Source organism: Terrapene carolina, unplaced genomic scaffold (assembly GCF_002925995.2).
Source record: "Terrapene carolina triunguis isolate 2854851 unplaced genomic scaffold, T_m_triunguis-2.0 Scaffold68, whole genome shotgun sequence".
Taxonomy (NCBI): domain Eukaryota; kingdom Metazoa; phylum Chordata; order Testudines; family Emydidae; genus Terrapene; species Terrapene triunguis.
In genome coordinates this window covers 22,853,521-22,872,645 of record NW_020664419.1, presented here as the reverse complement: position 1 = coordinate 22,872,645, position 19,125 = coordinate 22,853,521, and the positions used below count along the sequence as shown (strand labels likewise).

Sequence of the window (19,125 nt, the reverse complement as noted above, 5' to 3'; positions counted from 1 at the left end):
AGGGAGCGGGCGGGAGAGAGAGAGAAGGGGGCGGCCAGGGCTACAGCAGGGGCACTTCCACGCAGCCCCTCCCGCTGCGCCGCCTCCTGCCGCCGCGAGGGCTCCACTCTGGTCGGCGAGGAGGGAAGGAAGAGGACTGCCCTGCAGGGCGCTCTGGTTCTCTGCGCCGCCGCCGCCCCCTACAGGGCGGCCGGAGCGGAACAAGAACAAAACAAAAAGCGGCCGTGCCGCCCTAGGATTGGGCAGAATGCCGCCTCCAACAATCTGCCGCCCCAAGCACCAGCTTGCTCAGCTGGTGCCTGGAGCCGGCCCTGATTGGGATGTAGCTGAACTTTATTGAAATGCAATTTCATCTTCAACTGCTATTCTAACAAACTGTTTTATCTGCAAATAAATAATAAGCTGACAATGTACTCTGACCCGGTACCCTAAAAATTTCAGCAATTTAATAAATAATGAATTTTGTTCCCTGAAATCATTTTGACTGTCACTAATTGAGGTGGCTGACTTTGTCTAACTGTGCACTTGTTTGAACTCTTTAAATAGCTTTTATGATTTTGTCTAGAATCACTATTCATAGTGGTAGTGCTCTGTAATTTACTAGTGTGTCCCAAGTATAATGATACTGGGCTGACCAATTTCAAGTCTAGAGGGATTTGCTAAAAGCATCTTTAATTTCTAACCTCATTTCTACAAATACATTAGAAGCAAGAGGAAGACCAAGGACAGTTACTCAATTAGGGGGGAAAACAATAACAAAAAATGTGGAAATGGCAGAAGTGCTAAATAACATTTTTGTTTGTTTTTACCAAAAAGCTTAGTAGCGATTGGACGTCTCACATAGTGAATGCCAGTAAAAATGAGGTAAGATCAAAAGCCAAAATAGGGAAAGAAAAAGTTAAAAATTATTTGGACAAGTTATATGTCTTCAAGTCACCAGGGCCTGATGGAATGCATCCTAGAATATTCAAGGAGCTGACCGAGGAGATATCTGAGCTATTAGCGATTATCTATGAAAAGTCATGGAAGATGGGAGAGATTCTAGAGGACTGAAAAAGGGCAAATATAGTGCCAATCTAAAAATAAGGGGATAAGAACAACCTGGAGAATTAGAGACCAGTCAGTTTAACTTCAGTACCTGGAAAGATAATGGAGCAAATAATTAAGCAGTCAGTTTGCAAACACCTAGAAGATAATAAGGTGATAAGTAACAGTCAGCATGGATTTGTCAAGAACCAATCGTGTCAAGCCAACCTCATAGCTTTCTTTGACAGGGTAACAAGCCTTGTGGATGGGAGGAAGCAATAGAGTATATCTTGACTTTAGTAAGGCTTTTGATACTGCCTCGCATAACTTCCTCATAAAAAAACTAGGCAAATACAACCTATATGGAGCTACTATAAGGTGTGTGCATAACTGGTAGGAAAGCCGTTCCCAGAGAGTAGTTGTCAGTGATTCACAGTCAAGCTGGAAGGGCACATCGAGTGGAGTCCCGCAGGGATCAGTTCTGGTTCTGGTTCTGTGCAATATCTTCATCAGTGATTTAGATAATGGCATAGAGATACACTTCTAAAGTTTGTGGACGATAACAAGCTGGGAGAGGTTGAAAGTGCTTTGGAGGAGAGGATTAAAATTCAAAATGATCTGGACAAACTGGAGAAATGGTCTGACGTAAATAGGATGAAATTCAATAAGAACAAATGCAAAGTACTCCACTTACGAAGGAGCAATCAGTTGCACGCATGCAAAATGGGAAATGACTCCCTAGGAAGGAGTACTGCGTGAAAGGGTCTGGGGGTCATAATGCATCACGAGCTAAATATGAGTCAAGAGTGTAACACTGTTGCAAAAAAAGCAAACATCATTCAGGGTTGTAACAGCAGGAGTGTTGTAAGCAAGACACAAGAAGTAATTCTTCTACTCTACTCCACGGTGATATGGCCTCAACTGGAGTATTGTGTCCATTTCTGGGCGCCACATTTCTGGAGAGAGATGGACAAATTGGAGAAAGTCCAAAGAAGAGCAACAAAAATGATTAAAGGTCTAGAAAACATGAACTGTGAGGGAAGATTGAAAAAATTTGGTTTGTTTAGTCTGGAGAAGAGAAGACTTAGAGGGGATGTGATGATAGATTTCAAGTACATAAAAGGTTGTTCCAAGGAGGAGGAGGGAGAAAAATTATTCTCCTTCATCTCTGAGGACAGGATAAGAAGCAATGGGCTTAAATTGCAGCAAGGGCGGTTTAGGTTGGACATTAGGAAAAACTTCTTGTCAGGGAAGGTAAACACTGGAATAAATTGCCTATGGAGGTTGTGGAATCTCCATCATTGGAGATTTTTAAGAGCAAACACCTGTCAAGGATGGTCTAGATAATATTTAGTCCTGCCATGAGTGCAGGGGACTAGACTATATGACCTCTCGAGATCTCTTCCAGTCCTACGATTCTATGATTCTTTCTGTATGCTTGCATTAACTTTGTCTTTACATCTTGTGCCCAAACACTCTGAAGAGATTTTAACTTTTTAATAACAGGTTTGGTTCTCTAAACACTTGAATTCTTCATCTGTTACCTCTGTGTATTAGAAGTTAATTTAGAAAAAATGCTCCTCCTTTGTGTAGTCTTTAACCCTTTTGCATCATCAGTTATAACACAATCTTTTATTGAGTAATGCAGTGTGCATCTAGAATATCCCAAAGGGGTTAGTATTTCTTATGTTCCTTATTATCTGTCTTTAGTCCCTGATTAGGATTTTTAACTAGCCTGATCATGTTCATTTATAGTTGTCTAATTTGTATATATTTGTGTGTGTGTGTGTGTATATATATATATAGTTTGTAGCTCACTTGGTTCATTACTGTGAAGTGGATTGGGAGGCGTGCATGATACTTGTGTTTTCAGAAAATGAAACCTTTATACGTAGCAAAAGCACTTGCTTTATTTCCAAAGGGAATGGCTCTAACATCATCATTTTTACAGCAACCTTTCTTGCAAAACTGATCTGATTATAAACCTCAGAAGTAAGTTTCTTTCCAGTCAGCTAAAAAAATGATGCATTTTTGTCAGTGCACCCTAATGGAAATTGACTAGTATTTGTAAGGTCTGTTATCTACATAAACATGTTTTGATCTGATTTACTGTAATTTATTTGCTATTTTTTACTCTCTTCTATGTTCAAACTCTGCTCCTAAAGCTGGTCTGTAGGTGTCTCACATCTGCAGACATACTTTAGTCCAGGGGTTCTCTCAACGAATTTTTTGGTAGCCCCAGAGTGCGGCCACCAACTCTTTCTGGTGGCTGCTCTGACAATTTTTCCTAAAATAGTTAATTAACTTTAGAAAAAACAATAAATATGCACATCTACATGTCCAAATCATTGTACACCTCTACCCCTATATAACGCTGTCCTCGGGAGCCAAAAAATCTTACCGTGTTATAGGTGAAACCGCGTTATATCGAACTTGCTTTGAGCCGCCAGAGCGCGCAGCCCCGCCCCCCCAGAGCGCTGCTTTACCGCGTTATATCTGAATTCGTGTTATATTGGGTCACGTTATATCGGGGTAGAGGTGTAATTTATTTATATAGGGATTTTTTTGCAGACTCAATAATAAAAATAATGTACAGTTGTCTCTATCCTTTACTGAACCTAAACAGAATAGAAACAGATAAGGTACTTTGCATGTTCTTGGTGTTTTTTTTGTTTTGTTTGTTTTTTTTAAGATTTGCTAGCTAGTAAGTCAGTTTCTGTTAAAAGTCATATTTGAATGTTTATCACTTTTCACAGCAGCAGACTTGCTAGCTAGCTAGCTAGCTGGGAGAAAGTGAAAAGTGATATTAACATAAAATATAACTTTTCACAACAGACTTACTCAGCCCTGGCAAGCTGGAGGACAAATTAAGCCCTGGATAAGGAGGTGGGTAGGAAGGCAGCAGGGGCCAGGGGTGATGGTGGGGGGTGAGCTGAAGGACCAGAGTCCTACAGCCATGTGACAGTGGCAAGGACCGATGCGGGGTTGAGCCCGGGGCTGGCACCTGTCACCTCATGGCTGGGACTGGAGCCCGAAGCCCCATGACCGGGGGACGGAGCCCACAGCTGCATGGCTGGATTTGCTCCCTGCCGCTCCAGGGCTAAAGTCTACTCCTCCGGCATTTGCGGCTCCAGAGCGGGGCAGATCCCAATCCTTGCTGCTGACCCTGGGGGAGGGTCCACTGCTTTGCCCCCCGTCACTGCCCAGGAGGCTGTGGCTGCATGAAAAGCCCCTGCTAGCCCCTTGCGGCCACGGTGGCCGCATTTGAGAAATGCTGCTGTAGTTTGAGAAACGTGCATGCATGCATGTTGCTAGTACCTCTTTCATCCTGCTGAGACTGTTCTTCCCACAAATTTTTAACGCTGATAACAGAAAGAAACCTCACTTTCCAATAGCTCCACTTTTATCAAATTTCTCTTTATTTGAAGGTCACCTTTAAATATCATTTACTTAAATCTCTGTCACAAGGCAGTTGCAAGCGGAGTTGGGCAAAATTTTTAAGATGAAACTTTTTTTGCTGAAAAATGCAGATTCGAGTTGATGAAAACGTGAATTTGTATTGAATTTGTTGAATTGTTTAGGTTGAAAAACCTACCAAACTTTGGAAAAAATGAAAACATTTCATTTTGATGTTTTTGAAATTAAATGTTTAGATTTTTTTTATTCAAAATTACTTCATTTAGAAATTCACTTAAGTTTTATATTTTTTTTTAAAAGCTCAAACATAATGAAACATTTAGTTTTGGGTTGAACAAAACACTTTGAAAAAATTTCATTTCAGGTTGACCTGAAATTAATTTAATTTTTTGGGCGGGGGATCAGTTAGTGAACCAAAAAATCAGTTATTCGCACGGCTTTAGATACAAGATGCCTATTGCTTTAGGATTTGTGATATTTCACCAGTGTATACTGTATATCCTTACTAATCATGCTTAGACAGATGTCCAGCATTTAAATAATTAAAGACTAATCACATGCAATGGTGAATGAGCCACTGGTCCCATGGGGCCTGTGCCCAGGGGCCCCGACCATCTGGTGCACCCCTGGAAAAAATATGCCACTGCCGGCGGAAGCCCAGAGCCCCAGTCACCGGGCGGGTGGGACAGGGGAAACCCACGCACCCCAACCCCGCTCCACAGCAGCAGCACTGGGCGGGGGAAGCCCCTCCAGCAGCCCCCAACCTTGTCCCTGGCAGCAGCCGTGAGATGGGGAACCCCCCCCCCAGCCGCCCCCATCCCTGGCAGAAGCTGCGGGACAGGGGAAGCCCCTCCCCCCGCCCCCAACCCTGTCCCTGGAAGAAGCCGTGGCGCAGCAGGGCAAGCCCCCTCCAGTGCCCCCTACCCGTCCCCAGCAGAAGCTGTGGGGTGGCAGGGCAAGCCCCTGCGCTCAAACCGCTCTCCTGCCCTGACCCTGTTTCCCCCCCAGAAGCGCGGGAGGTGGCAGGGGAAGCCCCAGCACCCAGACCCCCACAGCGGCTCTGGGACTGGAAGAGCTCTCTCCCTGCTGCGGCCCTGGGGCAGTGGCATGGGGACAGAGCTTCTCCAGTCTTGGGACTGGAGTGGGGGATGGAGAAAGGAGCAAAAAGGGTTGCGGGGCTGCAGTGGGGGGCGGGGCGGAATGGGGAACAACCTGGGTGGAATGCGGGCGGGTCCCAGGGAAGGGGCAGAAAGGAGTGGGGCCGCAGGCAGAAGGGGTGGAATGGGGGTGGGGCTGCTGGCGGAAGGGGTAGGGAGGGGCCCACTATTTGCTCTGATCACATGCCTTGCTACCATTATTTAAACTATTCCCTAAAGTTACAAATTACTAGTCCTAGCTTTGCTGTGATGGCCCAGAATGCATCAGCTGTTTAAGAAACGCATAGAGCTGGTTTGAAAGAGCAGAGGTAAATTGTATCTCCCCCTGCTATATAGCATGATTTTCTAAATTAGTTTAAAATAAATAAAAAGTAACTTTAAGAACCATGCCATATACAGGATGAAAGTTACAAACCCACTTACCTGTTTGTAAGCTTTAGCAGGGGCTCCTTGCTGCTGTGATTTTTGTTTTGTTTTGTTTTTTTGTTTTTTTGTGCTGACTTTTTTCTTTAATGTTATCACATTATTTTTAATGGCTATGTCATTTCAGCTATCCCAGCATGAATGGAAAAAAATATAGATTAAAAACTACTGAAGGAAATGAAAGTTCATAGAAAACCACAAATCTTGCCAGTCATTCAAAAGAAGTATTTGATGTCTGAATAAGACACGCATTAAAGAGAGGACTTTTTGCCTGTCAGGATAATGCTCCCCTGCTATATATCTTAATAGTTAACAATGCTACTTTTAATCTACAGACCAAAAGGTCAATTTTGAATAGGTTTCAGAGTAGCAGCCGTGTTAGTCTGTATCCGCAAAAAGAACAGGAGTACTTGTGGCACCTTAGAGACTAACAAAAATTTTGAATGTTTCACCATTCTGGAAGTTATATGAGTTACTTTATAACTATATTTCTCTCACAGTTTTTGGTCTCTTGCTCTTCACACTGACAAAGGCTAGGAAATCCAGTCCCTGGTTGGCTAACTGAAGTATGCATACTCCCTTGCAGGCTGATTAAAGGAAGTGGATTGGTGGGCTCCAAAAGGAGACTACTGCTGTCATTTTTAACTGCAAAAGCCACTTGCCATAGTGAGGGCTATGAAAATGAGGAGTAAACGGTGGGTAGAGAAGGCTCCATTATCTTTTTGTGTCTCTTACAGTTCTCTGTAGCACTTATCTCCATAGTATCTGAATTACTGAATAGGTAATTTAGATCCACAAGGCATTGTCACTACTGGGAATAGAGTGGATTTTGCTTCTCACCTCTGATGAGTGCTGCAAGCACTTTTGGAATTTCCCCCCCACTTTTTGTTAGTATTCTTTGTCTTTTGTTATAGCTGTGGCTTTAGCGAAAAAGAAAAAAAAAGGGTCTCCTTTAAAGAAAAATTAGTTAGTTACACCCTGTCCCCTTCACACTTAACATTAGAATTATGTCCTACTGTTAATCCTCACTAAGGACAGTAACATTAGGCATGAGTTTGGATGCTATTCTAGTTATATACTAGTTTTGAAACCAAAATAACATATTGCCAACTGGAATAGCTTTGGGAGCTACCTCTGGACCCCCAGTCACTGGACTGGTGGAGAGCATGTATTTGTAGGAGCAGTATTCTTGGACTTTGATGGAAAGGACACAAAAATACTCCTGTCAGAATAGAATTATTCTGAGGCGGCAGTGTTGTCTGAGGAGGTAGTGCCCTGGATGGTGGCAGAAGCTGAGACGGAGGTTGAGAATTACTAAATATTGTAACTAGAGGGCTGAGTGAAGATTTTCAGCTGCAGAACGAAGGCTGGGCTGCCCCATTGTTACTAAAAATATATTAAAAATTCCTTTCCAAGTGGTTCTCATATTTAGAATCATAATAAAAAGTGTAAAGGAGGCTTGTATTAATTGTTAAGCTGATTGTGTAAAGCCATGTTGTGATGGAAATTACATATAGTATTTCATGCAAGCAAAATTGCCTTTATGAACCAGATGCAAACAAGCAATTGAAATACTTCTCATCATTGCAAGTTTTGGATCAAATGGCGTTATTTGATATTAAAGTATATGTCCAAAGTATTGTAAGGTGTCATTCTGGAAACTGTCCTTCAAAAGCATTTACAGTATTCTGAAAGGTTGTATCTAAAATGTATTTAGTTTCAATCACAAGAAAACATCTTAGCTTTCTAAATTAATTTAGCTCTCCCAGTTTTTGTCTTCTATTCCAGGGCTCAGTTACTATTTTCTAATATTGGTTGTCTTAAATGCTGTGGAATTTTGCTTTGTGTGAATTATGTGTAGCTATTCTTGTTCACAACATTGGCAAGTATTTTGTTATAGATGCATTGTGGAATAATGATTTGTTATTAATTATGGATCTTGTTTTAGTTGAACTTACTTAATAAGCCATTTATGTTTTCCAGTTCTGTTTATGTGTATTGTATTATCTTTATTCCTTTTGGAGAAGGGGTGAATATTTTGCCACTTAGCTAGTAAGAGATTGAAAGCATAAAATTTTATATACAATACGTCAGCTGTTTTACAACTGATTACAATGAAAGCCCTCTTTCTCTGAATTCCTGCCACAGTCCTCTCTGAACAGGGTCATCTGTCTTCTTCAAAATAATAAAGACTTCAATCAAAGTCACTTGTGGAACTTTCCCAAGTAAAGCAGAAAACCTTCTGATGTGTGTACATTAGTCGAGCTAAGTCTTCCTTCCCTTGGGTGAGTAGCTCCCAGAGTGTGATCCATGGAGCACTTCCTCAGAGAACTGCCCGGTCACAGGGTGCTGGCTCTGCTCTTTCCATTTGCTAAATATGGTTTAAAAGACATTTAAGAATTCACTACTTTCCTAATATTGCTTTCTCAAGTAAGCAATTGCTGTAGTTGGCAGATGGATGTTATTTGATCATGAATGTATAGTAAAGGTGTCCAACACCATCTTGACTTAGGCCTGGTCTACACTAACCCCCCAAGTCGAAGTAAAGTACGCAACTTCAGCTACGTGAATAACGTAGCTGAAGTCGACATACCTTACTTCGAACTTACCGCGGTTCAGACGCGTTCCACACGCGGCAGGCAGGCTCCCCCGTCGACTCCGCGGTACTCCTCTCGTTGAGCTGGAGTACCGTAGTCGACGGCGAGCACTTCCTGGTTCGATTTATCGCGTCCAGACCAGACGCGATAAATCGAACCCGGAAGTTCGATTTCCAGCCGCCGAACTAGCGGCTAAGTATAGACCAGCCCTTAGAGGAGAGGTGGAGGCCCATGACATCATCTCTGTTAAGATGTATTCCACACTGTGTGAAGAAGTTCATGAACCCCTGGTCAAAGGTGCCTGTGTAAACTTAAACTATGTTTCTTAACTATGGCAAAATCCATCATACTTCAGTTAGTAAACCAGAGAGGTGACTGTTTAGGTGAGTTTTTAATAAACATTACAGTTTGACAGTCATAATGTAGTCAGCTGCTGTGTTGGCAGTTAACAAAAGAAAATAAACTGTATTCCACACTAAGGTGTGAGAGAGGTAACAGCTACGGGAATTTCTGTTGTAAATTCTATCATTTTGTTTAAGGACCTTGCAATTGACACTGCAAACAAAATTTCACCATCAGAGCTGCACAGGCTTATCTCCACAGGGAAAGGAGTGACAAAATGTGTTTCTACTCTGAGAAATGACCATAAACATATCATCATGGGGTTTCATATTTATTATCTCCTGGCGATTCTGTGTCATTTACTTCTCTCTTAACTGTTGGCTCTGCTGTGCCAACAGGAGTGAAAAACAGTAAAAATTAATGTTAGTTACTAAAGTGAACAACTGTGACTGGTACACACAGGGAGCAGATTTGCTTGATAGGTAGGTAGGTGCTATTTATACATAGGCACCCACTGATTTTGGATGCCTCAATTTTTGGGTGCCCAACTTGAGACACCTTGCAGGGGCCTTGTTTTCAGAAACTTCTGAGTACCCATCCTCTGAAAATCAGGCTACTTCAAGGTATCTCAAGTTGGGCACCCAAAATCCCCAGTCACTTTTTAAAATCTGTCTGTCACCATAGAACCATTCTTTAAGGTGTGGAGTTGGCTCACAGGTTTAACTGATGGCTTCTGGGATTTTTCTGTATTCATAACTCAGCTTAACTTTAGATCAGCACGTCTACCATATTTGGTATGCTGAAGCACCAAAAAGGGAGGAGTAGTTTGGATAGAAAGGGGTGTTCTTAAGTCAACTCAGGGCTTTAATTTCTGCCATCTAACATTATTTAAGACTGTTTCAAGTGGGAGTTTTGCGGCTCTGTAGATGTTGGAGGGGTTAAAGCTTTGTGTTTATGTAGGTCAGTGAAATGAGACTTGTAAACACCTGCTTTACTGCTGCGGCATGCACATTAGGCTTTACCTTGCTAATGATGTACTACAAAATGCTGTAGCCTTTACTACTTGCATTTGTTACCTAACTTCTTGGCTACAGCAGCCATGATTTATTTTAAAGTTACAACATTTTTGTAAAAAGCAACAGAGAGTCCTGTGGCACCTCATAGACTAACAGATTTATGCTCCAATACATCTGTTAGCCTATAAGGTGCCACAGGATACTTTGTTGCTTTTTACAGATCCAGACTAACACGGTCTGATACTTAACATTTTCGTAAATATTTTTAGGATAATCTCTTGCAAAATAGTCTATTGTTATCTGTTAGGACACTAATGTCTCAGCAGAAACATAGATTAATAGTAGACAAATAGAATTATCTGTCTATTCACATATGTTCAAATAATACAAAGAGTCCATTCTGTGTTTGCAGGTCAGAACAAGGCATTTGAAAGAACATAACCACCCTGTAACTCCAGCTATATGGTTGTGCGTGACCATGTGTTTAGTATAGATCAGCAAACTTCTGTAGCCAAGTTTGTACTTTGGGAATATACTTTTGTGATAGTAAAGACAGTGGCAAAAGTAGGTCTGCTTTTTTTGCTCAAAGAGATCCACAAACATTTGGAAGCTATGCCTAATGGTTTCTCAGATGGAAGAATTTTGCCCTCCTGTTTTTCCCCAAAGCAAAACTTGTTGGCAGTGGGAAGTCTGCAAGACTGTTTTCCAGCTTCCATTGAATAATGTATCTATGCTAAACACTGTAATTCTGAGATGTATATGCCAGTCTGCTAGTATAATTGTTGTTTATTTTCCTTGCCCTCCAACATTTCTCTCTCTCTCCACAATACAATTGTTCCCAAAAGAGACTCTAGTTTTTGTATTTTTCATGCTTAAACCTAGAAACTAGCTATGCATAAAAAGTAAAATTCTCTTAGGATTAATGATGTACCAGCTGTGTGTTCTGAACCCTCGTGGGGAAAATAAAATGTTGAGTACTTTTTGAGGAGGGAAAAGAGTGCTGTGTGAAGCAAATGAATGAAAAAAATGATTTTAGTATATTATTTTCAGGGCTTGAATATTTTACCTGACTCCTGCTACCCAGGATAAAATACCTGTGTGAAATACCTATGTGGCCATGACTCTCCAAGGCCACATCTCCAGCTGTGTACTGTTTGTTGGACTTTTTACTTAATTGTAACATTAATCATAGAATCATAGAATATCGGGGTTGGAAGGGACCTCAGGAGGTCATCTAGTCCAACCCCCTGCTCAAAGCAGGACCAATCCCCAGACAGATTTTTACCCCCGTTCCCTAAATGGCCCCCTCAAGGATTGAATTCACAACCTTGGGTTTAGCAGGCCAATGCTCAAACCACTGAGCTATCCCTCCCCCCTTAAATGTTCTGCTTTTCAGTTTCTATTTTATACCGTTTTTAAATGTAACAGTGCAAATGGCTGGTTAAACACTTATTTATACATTCATTTCATATAAAGAAGCTCTTTGCTCTAGGTGGTCTTTGATGTATTTAAAAAAACAGACTACTTCAGTAGTTCTGTCCCCTGCCTCCCAATAATTAATATATACCATACCCAGCAGCTAAAAAGTATTACAAATCTTTGCAGTTTCCTGCCAGAGCCTTCCCAAATAGAGATAATTATCTTATTCCTTGAATAATATATTAAATGAATAGTATTTAAACCAGCTATAGGACAAGTTTAATACTACAAAAATTGTTGAATAAATTATTCAACAATCACTAGTAAAATTAATCAAATAACCTATTCACCAAATACTATTCAGTCTTACTTACTATCACTCCTTTCTTTTCCTTTCTATCTTTAGTCCATTTAGTCCTATTATAGATCAGTGACTTTTCCTTAGTAATCTTCAGTGTCTATTTCATTCTCATTCTCACTCTTTCTCTTTCCATTTATTGTATTCTCTACCCTCCTCCGTTATATTTTCTCTTTGTTCTCCCCCTGCCTCCAATATCTGTCTATATGTATTTGCCATGCTTCATTTTTCTTATTTTTCCACCAATCTTTCATTTTCTCCTGCTCACTCACCCACCGCCTCAAACCCACCCACACATAAGGCTTGGAAATTTTACCACACATCTAATTGTCAGAGGACTAATCCTACTGGCTACAGACCCATGAAGATATGGGGATCCCCTGTTCATGGTCAATGCTTCTCTCCCATCCTCCTTTTCCTTCCACCTCCCCCACTGCTGGGGCCTCAGCTCCAGGAGTAATTTGACATTAAAATCTCAGCTTTTGTTTTTCAAAATTATGGTTCCAGCCCTCCTGGTTGTGAAGAAATAGTCGGCCACATTTTCAAGATTATCTTCTTTAGTGATGTCTGCCTGGGTCAGCAGGCACCTGAAACAATAGCTCTGAGAGGGATGAACGGCATCATTTATTTCATTGGAGTCTGAATTTTGAAACTCATTCCTCTGGATGTGTCTGTGTAGGGAGCTCCTCACTGCTACCACCCCATCATCCTTTGTTCAGTTGGGTGGTAGCTGAGTCTCCCTCCTCCTCTGGGACAGAAGATGACAGTGATCTTGGGAAGGGGAGATCCAGCCTCCCAAAGAGGAGTGGTGGTGGTCTCCTAGATGACTGCTCTTATGTGGCCTTACCACTGCCATTCCAAGAAGGGACAGGGGTAGGGCCAAGCTGCATGGGGCCATGTGCGGGGGGTGTCCTGAGCCTCGGATGTCCTCAGTCCAGCCCTGGGCACTGGGAATAAATAGAATGGAAGGGAACTATTTTTGGATCCGCCACCCACTAGTGGGTATCTGAATTATGCAACCCCACCCACCAATCTCCTATGAATGGAGGAAGGGAGAAGCAGCATTGTGTGGGGGAGGAGGGGGGAAGAGGAGGGTCTGTCTCCAATACTCTACCCTTCCCAAAGACTCCACTTTTTTGTTCTCCAACCTGAGCTGAATAGCTCCAGTACCTGCCTTGGCTGCAGGGGTTTTTATCAGTTTTATTCCTAACCAAAGAATTCTGAAGCACAGCAGTGACACTGAAAATACTATGGTTGGTTTTCACGTTGTTGTATTTAGGGAAAGCTCTGAACATCAACAGAGGCACTGGAGCTGTCTGTCTGCAGACTTAGGAAGATAGCATGGCATTAGTTCACACTCAGTTCATATTTGTAAACTTATTGTCAAAATCATAAGAGCTAGAAACTTCATTTTTAAAAATGAAAGCTTAGATTTTTGAATACATTGATGGCATTCACCTACGAAAAGCTCCCTACTTGCCCTGGGTGAGTGGAGGAGTAGATTTTTCAATCCCTGATAATGTTTAATCAACAGTTTGACAGTTAAAAGACAGAAGTGTAGCAGGTACATGTAAACTACAGTATTACTAACTGTCTCATAACTGGAGATAGCCGAGATACAGCGATACTCAATATTGTACAGTAATTTTCCTATGCAAGAACGATTGGATCTGTAACTGGTAGCCTGCCATAATCATCACTGTTTTCATCTCCTTTCCTTTCTCCTCTTCTCCCTCTGATGCTGCCCTATGTATAACTCATTGTTGAGTAGTGAGATAGTAACATCAAAGTAAATCAACCCTTTCCCCTTTTTTTCCTCTTTCCTGTTCCCCTGTAAGGAGACCAATCACCTGATGATAAATGAAATGAGCTAGCAAACTCTAGAACGTTAACTTTAACATTGAAATAACATCTCATCATGGATAAACAAAACCATTATACAGTTAGAGATTAACATTTTCCCCTTATCTCCCTAGAATCCTACTCAAGTGGGAACAGCGCTGCAGGTTTTCCACAACCTTGGAACTTTGAAGGATACCATTTCTAATGTAGTGGATGGGTACTGTGCATCTCTAGAGGAGAACATCAACAATGCTTTGGATATCAAAGTTTTGACTCAGCCATCCCAGACAGTTACAAGAGGTACAGTATGGGCATGTTATTTAATTTACAGCATAACAGTCTCTGGTCATTTGGCAGAATTGCATTGTGCTCAGTCATGTGGGAGAAAAATGCTTAGCATTCTTAAGAATGCATCATGGAAACCATTAAGGTTTCCTGGAATCTGATTCTACCTTTCTTGCGTTTGTGAGAGGACCACAGAGACTGGTATATTACTTGTAAGCAGTGCAACAAATCAGACCAATGTATTCAAACACTTTTGTCAAATGGGAATATCTCAAAGTAGTGTTTCTAACTTGGGGGATCACTGCATCATTAAACTTAGTTCCCCTTATTTTTTAAGCTGTGGTACCATAGAGCATTGAAAAACACAAATGCAAAACAGATTTAGATGTCAGATTTTAATTTGAAACCTCTACAACACAGTTTGGGATTAGAATTTTGTGTTAGAACCATAATAATGGCATATGGCTTCTCAAGGAAGATGAAGGTTGCTTAATGGTATTTCCTTCAGTTAAAAAGAATGTCTTATTTTTGTAATTCTAATACCCTTAGGCAAAAGTGTTCAGGTGAGTGCCTATATCCTTGACAGCAACCAGTTGTCCCACGTCACCCTGCCAGTACATCTTACAACAGTGGAGAAGTACATTGGCTTTGTGTTTCTGCTGAGATGAGAAGCAGTGAAGTAGTTAATAATGCTGACATTTAAAGTATCCTCACTAGGCTTCAGAGTTAATACTTGATTGAGATGATTGGGGCTGTTCACACCTCTCAAATCTGTTGTTTCAAGCTGTCTGTGACTCCTCAACACTTCTGAAAATCAGGCCACTTCTTTAGATGCCTATAGATGGATTTTTATGTTTTAACCTCATTTAGGCACTCACAGCTGACAATGTTGGTCTTGATTTTTAAATCCTGAAATGGATTGATATGTTGCCTTCAAAATATGTTTAGGTGGCCCTGGCCGAGCTGTTATGCCAACACCAGGAAACACTGCAGCCTTCCGAGCAGCCCTCTGGACAAACATGGAGAAACTCATGGATCAGATCTGTGCAGCTTGTGCACAGGTATTCAGTCCCTATATTTCCTCTTCTACATTAGTGCATTTTTTGCATATACCACATTAGAAAACCTAAATTATCTTTGAAACAAATTCTCTTACAGGTGCAGCACTTGCAAAAAGTACTGACAAAGAAGAGAGACCCTGTTTCACATGTCTGTTTCATTGAGGAAATAGTTAAGGTAAAGTTTTCAGTTAGCTGAATAAGTTCTTACAAAAACAGCGAGTGGTTCTGTTAAGGAAAATGTGATGAGAGGAGCCTTTCAGTTACAGTTTTAGAGTTCATTAATGAGACAGTGGTGAAAGTCAGACTAGCATAGAAAAGTGCATTTATGGACTGTTTATGATCTGTGGGGTATATTTGTAGGGCATAGACATCTTCTTGTAATAATTGTTTGTTTTCTTTAAAAGAACCGATAAGACACCATTGTCAGTTTTTATTCGTGGTCATTATTGTCATCCCATAATATACTGTGTAGTTTGGGTAATTAATGTTGTGCATTAGTTTTCATAGGAAAATATGTCTTCATGTGGTATCTAGTGTTCTCAGCCATCTGTTTCTCTACTTTTTGGCAATTTCTTCTCTGAAAAAATAATCACGGCTGTTTTTTTCCTTTCAAAGGCCCAGATATGAATACCTATTCTTGTCCATTCATTTGTATTGTTTTCTATTCTTCTTTGGAATAATTTGATTAATGGTCTCCTTCGGGGCTAGGAACAGCAATATTGAAGCCATTTTGTCTGAGTTAGTAAATGGGAAACAACAAAATCAAAAGCAGTTTTACTGTCTGTTTTCATGCAGACATCTCCTTTTCTATGCATATGGCTGGTTTATTAATTCACACAGATTTAATTTTTGAAATGGTTTTGGGAAACTATTCATATGTAAATTTTTCTCAACAGTAAAATCAAATAATAAAGGTTGAACACAGTGAACTTACTTGTCGATTACTTAAGCCCACTCTGAAATACACGGAGTATAGCATTGCCCCGTGACCGGACACTTTGAAATATCTCCTTGAGAGGAAATGTCTAGAGTTTTCTTTCTTTTTCTTTTTCTTTTTCTAAACCCAAAGAAGTGGATAAGCTTTAGGTAAATGTCTCTGCATACCAAAAACTTGCTCTTGCAAAAATTATCCATTGCCCCTTGGGCTTCACAAACTGTCTCTGCAATAGGCCAACCTCTTAAAAGAGGAAAATGACCCTTCAAACAAATGGAGCAATCCTGCACACTGGGAAGTTGTGGAGCAGTTTGGATGCGAGGAGAACTCATGTAAATGAGCTTTCCATCTTCCATATGTAGCAGCTCCCTCTCCTGGATCCATCCCCAGTGTCCCTCATTACTTTTGAGGAGTGGCTGTTGGATCGGGAGGGGGCTTTCCCAATCGTCCAAGGAGGCTTAGGGAAAGGGGGTTGGGCAGGGAGCGAGAGAGAGAGAGACTGGGAAGTCTTCTTTATCTCAGTGTTTAAAGAATAACCAAGTGAATGGAAGGAATTTTGTAGGCTTAAATTAGGGAAAGACTGGCCAGTAAATGAAATACTGTGTTCTAATCCATAAAGTGCTGAGCCTCTGTTCTGAGATACTGAACATCCTCCCCTCCCATTAATTTCATAATGTGGGACTGAGCCTATGGTGCCAGAATGAATTTTATAAATAATATATATTTGTTTCTCCATGGTTATCTCCTTCTCAATTAGTGACCTCTTCAGTAAATTATGAGATCAACATAGAGGAGTATAAAACAAAGCTGGACAGTTCTTATTCTGGGAATGAGATAGCTAATACAGTATCAGGTCTTCTTGCAGCTCTTCGTCCTGCATAGTATGGTGCTTTTTTACTTCTTCCTTTCTCAGGTTGATACCGTACAGTACAGGGCTTTTCTTAGCCATTATCATGGTAACACCCAGTGTGAGGTCTACGGGAAAAAGTACTGTGCAGCATCATGAGGTGAGTGTAGGCAACAAAGCCACACAAATCAGTGTTGATGGTGTTCAGCCAAAAGCAGTCAAGTACTAGTCACAGCTAAAATTTGGGAAGCCGTGTAAATCCACTCAGTTTGAGCTGTACAGACAGCTGTCTGGGGGAGCAAGAACTACGATGTGCATTGCCAGTAAGAAATAATCACAGTACTGACTCATGAAAACTGTATAGCTCATACTAATCCAAGCCACCACCAGTTCACAGCTGGCATTACCATCTTCAAGTCCTCTGAAAAAGGATGTAGAGAGGGGAGAGAAGGTTGGATGTTCTTTGTGTTCGGTTTCATTAGTAAACTGAGCTAAACAATTAAACAAGCTAAATGTAATAGCATTATACCCATTTTCTAAGGCAGCATGCCCACACAGATGATATGAAGATGACATTCCACTCTGCATTCTGTGTACTAATTACAATTAGTGATGTCAACATCATTATTAGTCATCTTCTGTGGCAGCTGCACTACCACTTTGCCTTTCCAACCTGCTTTCTTGTTCTAACCATGGCAGTATAGGCGCCAGCCGAAGAAATATGAGAGAAGTGACCCCGGCCTTGATAAACACACACCCTTTAATAATAAGGAAACTGGTTGCTTTTTGGTTCATTACCCTCCTCCATCTACATATGTAGACTTAAAAATGACAAATAATAATATTGAAACTAAAGGTGAACTGAGTTTTTTTTACCTGTCAAGATATTCTTTCAGTGATTTAGATGTGAGCTGATGAACAGTATCAAGAGAAATTCAGAATCTTGATGGGTTAATCTCAGGCTTTTCAGGCAAAACAATGAAAAACTTATTTTACATGTTATTGTTTTGAAATGTATTAGTAATTTTTATTTTAAAACTGATGTTTAAACATTAAAATTACAAATACATTTTGAAATAATTTAATTTGTTGTGCTTGTTCTCTTAATGATTCTGTTCTTTATAATGATTTTGTATTTATTTAAAAAATAGATTTGATTCACCTTTAAAGAACTCGTAGGTGACTTCAACTGTTCTACCCTATTTCTTTCCCCTTTCAATAGCTAGTGACTAATCCTGCTCCTGTGGAGGCCAATAGCTAAGCTAACATTGATTTCAGTATCTGGCCTATCTTTTTATGAGAGCCCATTCCCTAATCGTATAGGTAAGACTCTGAGCTCCTTGTGATACAGAGTTGAAACTGAACTCTGATCTTCACATATGGTAGATCCTCCACTTCCACACATTTCAGTTAGTGGCATTACAAAGTGAAAAGCAGTGTTAGCAGCATGACAAAACATTTTGTGTTTTTGGCAATTGTTATCGGCAGACACACTTGAGATGGGGCTCCCTCCATTCAGACAGGAGGGGGCCAATGACAGAACACTCCATAAGCAGCTCTTCTTTCCTCCCTTTGGTCTGCTAGTGCCCAGATTTGTTAACAATCCAATTAGACTGCAAAGGCCATCATTCCCCCAGACTTTTTGGGAAGAGGGTGGGCGAAGGGCTGAAGGGGTTTATTATTATTATTTTATTTTATTTATTGGAGCACTGGACTGGGATTCAGGAGACTTGGGTTCTATTCCCAGCTCCCACTGGCATGCTGAGTGACCTTCGGCAGATCACTTCCCCTCTCTGTGCCATAGTTTCCCCATCTGTACGGTGGGGATAATGATATTGACCACCTTCATTAACCACTTCAAGATAAACTGATTAAAAGTGCCACATAAGAGCTATTCTTTTGCATGTTGTGGAAGGCTTTTTTTCTCATACTTCCTAGTGGGTATTTTTGGAGTGGTATAAGCAGTCTATTTTATTTAATTGTCAATTTTGGAATTGTGAAATTTCAATTACACAAAAGTGCCTAGGACTGTGGGGGGTTGGAGGGGTTAAAAATAAATTTTAAAAAAACAACAATAAATCTGCATTTCACAAAAATACTGTTGAAAACATTTTTATTTTTTATTTTTTGCAAAATTGACCAAAAAAAAATGTAGCTTGTTTCATTTCAGATGTGAATGTTTCACATTCCATTATTGACAGAATTGCAAATGGTCCCAAGTGGAAAAACTGAAAAGCCAGTAGAATTACTGCCTTCTTTGAGTTTGGAGAAAATATAATTTTATTTAGTTTTTCCTTAATTACTATAGGTATGATTTTTTTGCTATTTTTTTCCCCAAAATTTTTTTATAGAAGCACCAGTGGGCACAGAAACTACTTAAATATTATTATTATTTATTACT

General features: G+C 40.6%; 1 protein-coding gene across 1 annotated transcript in view; it reads left to right on the top strand.

Moving 5' to 3' along the window:
* The window catches only part of COG5 (component of oligomeric golgi complex 5), a 330,757-nt gene that overhangs the window by 212,933 nt on the left and 98,699 nt on the right, over positions 1–19,125 (top strand). The window contains exons 8-10 of the mRNA XM_026648688.2: positions 13,732–13,897; positions 14,831–14,943; positions 15,041–15,118. Coding sequence (XP_026504473.1) covers positions 13,732–13,897; positions 14,831–14,943; positions 15,041–15,118 — 357 coding nt within the window. The remainder of the gene's footprint in view (positions 1–13,731; positions 13,898–14,830; positions 14,944–15,040; positions 15,119–19,125) is intronic.